At 40.5% G+C, this 8,010-nt stretch overlaps 1 protein-coding gene across 3 annotated transcripts in view; it reads left to right on the top strand.

The window, feature by feature from the left end:
• Positions 1-8,010, top strand: part of LOC146968664 (uncharacterized) — a 91,750-nt gene extending 83,740 nt beyond the window's left edge. Inside the window, exons 1-4 of one of the 3 annotated variants that reach the window (XR_015038211.1) lie at positions 6,021-6,244; positions 6,793-6,845; positions 6,934-7,287; positions 7,448-7,712. Coding sequence is in view for 2 of the 3 variants with exons in the window: in XM_085806425.1 (XP_085662551.1) it covers positions 6,800-6,848; positions 6,934-7,287; positions 7,448-7,671 (627 nt within the window). In the remaining variant the exon portion in view is untranslated. Of the gene's footprint in view, positions 1-6,020; positions 6,245-6,792; positions 6,849-6,933; positions 7,288-7,447 lie in introns of those variants that run through there. The other 2 variants (XM_085806425.1, XM_085806424.1) reach the window with 2 other exon arrangements.

Raw genomic sequence — 8,010 nt, 5'->3', positions numbered from 1 at the left:
GCCACAGTTTTTTTTTTTACGAGAGAGAGACGGGGGGAGGAAGAGGGAGCAGCTGCAGCTCCTCCTACATCTGGTTGTCTACTGTGCTGCTCTCCTCTCTCTGATCACATCTGTTGTTTCCTCATCGGTCCAGTGTCCAGATCAACAGGTAAAAATTCATTCATAATTTCTCCATCACTGTCTGGTTACCCTGACTCCTGATACCTGAACTGGACTGATGTGATATGAAGTATTTCTTTTAACTCAGTTTTTCTATTTCAAAAGCATCAGAACAAAGATCTTTGCAGAACTCTGATCATCATTGAATCTAAGTCTAAGTTTTGTGATGTAATAACCTCTGATAGTTGATGACAACTTTCACTTGTTGGAGCAAAAGTTTGTTAAGTTTTAGCCTTGGTGGTCAGTAACTCAGTAGCTAGGCAGCAAACAATGGACACTGAATATCTGTAAATTCATTGAATTTTTTTTGTTTCTGATCACCCAAATATGAACCAAATTAATTTGCTTTTTCACGTTGTGACAATGCAAAGTGAAGTTTTAATGAATTTGATAACATTTTTATCGCTTTACTATAAAGAAGATGTTCAAAAGTCTGGGATGGGGACAAACCCAAAACATGGTAAAAGTCTGAGTTGTGGTTTGGGTTTATTGCACCAAAGTCACGTATTAGATGAGAGTAACCATTATATTTTTTATATAAATGTTTATATGGACTTTTAATACCTGTGATATGATAGACAGTATGAGAGACAGTAAATCAGGGTAGAGAGAGAGAGAGGGGGCTGGGCCATCAGGGCGCCTGCATGATCACATGTTTATCGTCCTTTTACCTTTTAGTGGATGATGGGGCCACTTTATGGAACAGAGGAAATTTGAAATTTCAAGGATAAAGTAAAAATATTTTAAGAAAAGCAAATAAACATATTGTGGAGCTGCAGCAGAAGAAACGTGTGAGATTATAAGTGACCGATGTTGTTCTGGCCTGCCCTGAGTGGGTTTCGAAACCCGGGTGACGATGCTAACCCTTTCGCCAAGAGGTCAATGACCACTTGGCAAGTGGATTGGCACGTCTTTTTTTTAATGGGTGAGTGAGTTTAAAATGTGGTACAAAGAGTCTATTTTTCAGAGGTACAGGGACGAGGAAGATGTTGGGTAGCACCAAGTGTAATGAAGTTGCTGCGCTTATTTATTTTTATCTTTTTATACTGGTCATTATCTTGTGGTGTTGTTTTTTGTTTTTTTGTTTTTTTCCTTTTGCATGTATGTTTGCGTGTGTTTGTCTATGTATCTGTATGTGGACATGTGTATGTATGTTTGTATGTATGTATAATTAGTGTGTATAAGTAAATTATAAGTAAACGTTAATTAAATTAAAACGTAAAGTAAAAAAAACGTAAAGTAAATTATAAATAAATTATATTCATGATTTCGTAACATAAGATATGTTTAGACAAGGATCTTAGCTAGTCATATATAAGGAGAGGGGGTGGGAGTTTATAAGTTTTACTTCTTCTCACTCCTTTTCGAATATGTATTCTATATCTCATGTTTAAATGTTTTGTCTTATTCTCTTTTTGTATTATTTTATTTTCATATTCGAAGTAAACACTTTTATTACATACATCAATCAATCAGTTTAACTTAATTACCACTAACCGCCACACATCGTCACTTCTCCTCACTGGTTCCTTGTGACTGTAGCTATACCCGCGGACGTCTGTTACATCTATGTGGTTGGCAAGGCAAGGCAAGGCAAAGCAATTTTATTTGTATAGCCAGTTTTCTCAAACAGTTTGTCTCAAAGGGCTTTACATGGCATCGCAACAACATCCTCTGCCCTTAGACCCTCACATCGACTGAGGAAAAATTGGAGAAACCTCAGGGTGAGCAACAGAGGAGGGATCCCTCACTCAGGACAGGCAGACGTGCAATAGATGTTGTTACAGACAAGAACAGTTTATAGTTTATGACCATAGACTGTAAAAAGAATGGACGTAGCACCCGTGACGTCACCCATTGGTTTGGGGGAGTCTGTTTTGTGCCGCTACTACAAGGGTTTGAATGTTGGATTGGAAACCATGTTGGATTTTACTGAGGGGGAGGAGAGAAGAGGAGAGGGCTCTGTGTAACCAGATGTGTCCCCAGCAGTCTAAGCCTATAGCAGCGTAGCTATAAAATGGTTCAGAGCTACCAGCCCTAACTAAAAGCCCTGTCATAAAGGAAGGTCTTAAAGGGATAGTTCACCCTAGAATGATATTTCGCTCATTATCTACTCACCCTCATGTTGACTAAGGGCTGGAAGAAGTTTCAGAGTCCACCGTCCCTTCTCTGAGTTACAGGGGGTCTTGGAGTAGCAGTGCATGTCCATGCTCTGGTGTCCCTTTGCAACCGTTATATGGACATGCACTGCTACTCCAAGACCCCCTGTAACTCAGAGAAGGGACGGTGGACTCTGGAAATTCTTCCAGCCCTTAGTCAACATGAGGGTGAGTAGATAATGAGCGAAATATCATTCTAGGGTGAACTATCCCTTTAAGTCTAGACTTAAATGTAGTTAGAGTGTCTGCCTCTCTGACCCATGGAGAGAGCTGGTTCCACAGTAAAGGAGCCCGGTAACTGAAGGCTCTACCTCCCAGTCTGTTTTTAGAGATACTGGTAGTCACTAACAGACCTGCGTTCTGGGAGCGGAGTGCTCTGGTAGGACAGTAAGGAATGATTAGTTCTTTCAGATAGGACGGAGCTTTATCATTTATCATGGTAAAACAAGAAGAAAACAGATGAAGTGAAGCGAAGATGAGCCGAGTGGGCACATTGCGTGCGCTAAATAAATGTATTTGCATCCACTCCTCCCAATGCCCATATTTCCATATTCATTAAGGCAAACACGCTAAATGGATTGCACGTGCAATTTTGCCCATTTGAGAGACGCAGTCAAGTTTGCACATGTTTTAATACACCCAATCCCTTTAGTAGATCCGGCCCTGAGTTCCCACAGCTCTCAGCAAAAAACAAGATCAATTTGTGATATCTATCTGTTTCATTACCAGTGTTGTAAGAGGTTTCACTTCCATGTGTGAGTGTCTCCTGTGGCAGGGAGAAGATGATGTGCTGCTTCCTGCTGCTCCTCACATTGACCTGTAGCCTTCCTCTAACAAGGCCACATCTGAACTTTGGACTGTAAGTAACAACAAATATTTTTATGTCTTTTGACCAGGACCAGGACCGGAGACCTGCACCAATCTTATCCTGGCGATAGCAGCATTGTGTGTCGTCATTGTACTCGGTTTTTGTTGGTTTTGTCGGGGTGGTTGTCATTAAGTACACAACTCAGAGTCACGCTAAGAATCTCTCTAAGAATCAATCCATCTCATCTGACTACTCACCAACAACAGACCCTGAGTTAAAGAACGAAAAGACTGCATCCAGGACTGTCTCTCAACCATTAACTGTTACTGATGTACACTAACAAAATTTTTATTTTTCTGTGTAAAATTATATTTCAAACATTTGAATTGTGTTCTTCAAAACATCTACAGCTACTCTCAGTGTAAATACAGTTTCTATTTGATGTGAAAAATCTAATCTTCTACTAAAACCTCATTAGATTTGTACTGTAGCTGAGATGTCCACACACTGTTCAGTCTCTGAGCCTGAAACTGTTCATTTATAACAACAATAATAAACAGAGTTCACTGCTAAATCAAGTCTGATGGAGTTTGTCTGCTCAGCTCAGACTGTCAGAGACACTCTTGTTGTTTTGTTTTGTAAAATGCATGAGGTCAGACCACAGAGCTTTGCTGTTTCCTCTGAGGCGACATGAAGCCACAACAAAAGTCAGGAACCGGGAGCGTACCTATACCCTCTTTTTGAAAAAGGGTCCTATGTTCCCCGGTCGCAATACATACTGGGGAACAAAGGACCCTTTTTCTGAAAACCTTTTTTCAAAAAAAGTGTCTTATGTTCCCCCCTGTTGCTGGTTAATGGACTCTCTCTACTTATCTGGCCTGTCTAGCATCTACCTGGTCTTTTCACTAAACTTAACCAACTCCTTTCTTTATTGCCTAAACCCAACCAATGGGACAATTCCACTTCTCGCTCAACTTCTCACTCAAAAATAGGCAAAAATCTGCAAAGTCACAACTCCACTTTCAGGTATGGGACCAAAAATTGCATGTTCGCCGGGTACTTTTGGGGAAAAGCGGCGAACAAAGGATCCTTTTTCTAAAAAAGGCTTCTATGTTCCCCGGTCACATACAAAGTGGGGAACATAGGAACCGGGGAAACATAGAGATGATAGGTAAAATCAATACATCTACATCATTTATGAACTTCTTGACCCAAATAGTCATAGAAACCATGTATTATGCAGCACTGTGGGCCAAACCATTGAAAAGATCATTTCCAGCTTGGCGGACGGTAGCCATTTTGGATTTAGGGCTCTCAAAAACCCCACATTTTTGGGCGGGGCACCCTAGCTAAATTTTCTATTTAACCTTCATAGATAACAAATCCAGTGAGAAACGAACCTTCACTCTCCACGGTCACGGAACTTCTGTAAATGACCCAACTAATGATCCCCAGGAAGGTTGTCTGGTGTCACAGGCCTCAGTCAGATCCATATCTGCTTGGTTTTCCTCCACCATCAGGACCACCTCCAAGGTGGTAACCCCCACCCCCAACCCAACTAAAGGTTAATCCCCTGGGATTTCCCACCACTATTTGCTTTAGAGCTGAAGAAGACTTTCTGATCAGAGGTGAAACGCCTTCAACCAACCAACAGAGAAGTCCAGTTGGGTTCAATTCATCACTTTCAGTTCTTCAGTGTTCAAACTGGTTCAGGTTTTTATGTTTTATGTTGTGTATGTGATATATCGACTGTTGACACAATAAATTTCAACCTCAGCTCAGCTCAGCTTCTCAGACAGCCAATGGAAAACTGAACCCTGTGGTGACGTCTGAACTTCCTCTTCATAGAGGCAGCGACAGAGTGTGTGTAGTGTCAGTCGTTCACTGTAAACTCTATCAGAGCTACCATCAGGGTTTAGTTGTTATGTGTTGATATATTCACACAGTTTTACTGGATTGTGTGTTGTTAGTCAAAGTGAAAGTAAACCTGTATGATGCAGTCTGTTCATGTTGGTGCGTTAGACCATGCATTAAACTTATGCCAGAATATCCCTTTTAGGTCAAGACAGAGCTGATCAGACAGACACTTGATCATCTTTCCCTTAGCACTGATATTGAGGAGCATAATCTGTAAGACTTTACAATAAGATACACAAAATTAAAGTAGTTACTGAGTAACTAATAAGGAAATAATGAGGAACAAATGAGTAACAAAGGTACACAAAATTAGAGTAGTTACTCCTTTTGATGTCTTACTTTACTTTAGGGTACACAAAATGGGAAACTAATGATTAAGTAATAGTTCCTTATTAGTTCTTCAGTCATTTGATTATGAGTTACTGAAGAACTGACCATTAGCTAATAAGTAATAAGTTCCTCATTAGTTCCTCAGTAACTATTCATTAGTTACTCAGTGACTACTCTAGTTTTGTGTACCTTATTGTAAAGAGTTATACCAAAAAAAAAAGAAGAAGAAATAGAAAACTACCACACTGACTGAGTATTTCACATCTTTTGAATTATTATTGTTGCATATCTGTTTCTGTCATTCTCTTCTTGATGTTCACACCTGTAATGTTCCTGTGTTGATAAAGTTGTTGAATGAACAGTTTTAAGTCTTGGAGTAAATTTTGGGTTTCACAGAGAGACAGTAGAAATACAACAACACTGAGATCAGTCGGCCATGACTTCGGTTTAAAGGGCGATTAGAGGAAACAGGTTCCACAGGTTTAAAGAGTCGGACAAGGAAGACAAGGAGGAGGAAGCGTTATGAATGATGCAAACACAGAGTGTGTTGCCTCATTGAATTAGGCACATGAATTGCATCAGCTCACTGGATCCGCCCCCTTGACTATATCGACTGCAGCAGTTGCTGTTGTTGTCAGAGAAGATTACTCAAACGGGGAGTAAAGACACCAGCGTGTTATAGCCAACAAACATCAGCTTCAGACAACATGAATTCCACCAACAAGAACAGCAACAACAGCAACAAGATGGAGCAGATAAACTATACAGCAGCATATGAATATGTGGCCTCAAGCTATGGTTGGCAGAGATGAGGACTTTTTCGAGAGTTTCAAGAGAAATGGAAATAACTACGGAAAACGTCACACACAAGGTCTGTTTAGGCTGTTTCTTATATGTTTCTTATTATCAGTAAGACTTAGTGTAGATAACAATATGAATGTGAGCGGTTTTGTTTTATTAATTGTTGTGTGTGTGAGAGAGAGATAAGTTGTGAACCAGCGGTGAACAATCACTTATCAGAGGACTGTGGTATAGAGTCCCGTTTCCTTGTTCTTCATTGTTTCTCGCACTTCACATTTCTCATTTCCTGCTGTTTATCTCAGTTTATCTGCTGTTTAAATATAAAGACGTCCATGAAGTATCAGGTAGTCAGAGCTGGTCCACATGAGTCTGTTCTGGATCAACTCTGATATTAGATTTCTATAGAAAACAATTTTTACAATCTGACATGCTTTTTTTTTCTCACAGAAAAGCAGGTCCAAGCCGTCCTTTGTGGTTTGTTTGTGATCATTTGAAATGGCGCCACCTTGTGGCAGAAACATATTCCTGCACTAGACTGTAAAGATGAAGCAGCCTGGTCCTGACTGGAAGAAGTGAGTGTAGATGTAGTTGTTGATGTGTTGTTGTCTCCTGTGACAGGGAGAAGATGATGTGCTGCTTCCTGCTGCTCCTCACACTGACCTCCTGTGTCTGTGGTGAGTTTACTCCTTCACTTTATTCTCTACAAACTGATACAAGTCCTCAGTTAGTCTGCTCCTCACTTTCCCTCTGTCTCCTCAGAACCAACATTTGTAGTGAAGGTGACACAGAGCTCCTATCAGGCAGAGGAGAACCACAACATCACACTGGAGTGGACCTTCACCACCACTCAGGGTTCAGCAGACTCACTCATCGTCTACTGTCGACTCTTCACTGATGAAAAACCATTAGTCCTGTATCATCTACATGAGGGTGATGAAGAGTTTCAGGATGAAGAGTTTTCAGGACGAGTCCAGTGTGACAGAGACGTCCTCAGAGAAGGACGAGTCAGACCTCATGTGTCCAGACTCAGGACTGAAGACTCAGGACTTTACTGGTGTCGGGTTGTCAATAAATATGGGAGGAGCTCTGATGAATGTCACCTGAACGTCACTGGTGAGTTGATTCAGTAGAAGTGTTTTACTAAGACTGTCATTAATGAACACAACATAGAATAAACTGCACATGGAAACAAACATCAGGAGCTTCAAACACAAACAGTCCACATCTGAACTTTGGACCTGAAGGACCAACAAGTGTTTTATGTCTTTTACAGAAGCTGTTGCTGAACCAGGACCAGGACCAGGACCAGAGAGACCAGAACCAGGGGGTTGGAGAGTGATTGCCATCTCTGTAGCAGTGACACTAGTAGCACTTTCAGTTTTACTGGTTGTCAGTCTGCTCTACTGTAATCTCCGACTTCGTATGTGCAAATTTAGGAGAGAAAACGTCCTCACAGCTGCAGAGACTCAGCGTCTCTCTAAGAGTCAGTCTGCCTGATTTAACAGGACTCCAGAATTGAGGACTAACTCTGAATCACCTACTATTACTGATGTAGATAGATTTGTAGCAGAGACGTCCACATACTGAGCCTCGGTCTCTTTGGTCTCATCCAGCAGCTTTGCACATTATTGTTTACATTATTATTAAATCTTAATCAGCTTTAATGTGAACATGCTGTAAATAAAAGTCTGTTTCTACCAGAGTGAAGCTGAATGCATTATTATATTTTTTTATTATTAAATCGTGTTCTTCTATGTATTACTGTAATGGAAATGTTACAATGTATCATAACCTTCCCACAAGTCAAGTGTATAGTGTAACTATACTGTACATAAA

Source organism: Trachurus japonicus, chromosome 18, assembly GCF_045865225.1.
Source record: "Trachurus japonicus isolate A0001 chromosome 18, Traja_1.0".
Lineage (NCBI taxonomy): Eukaryota > Metazoa > Chordata > Actinopteri > Carangiformes > Carangidae > Trachurus > Trachurus japonicus.
The sequence above is the reverse complement of the archived record's forward strand: the minus strand, read 5'-3'. Positions and strand labels throughout refer to the sequence as shown.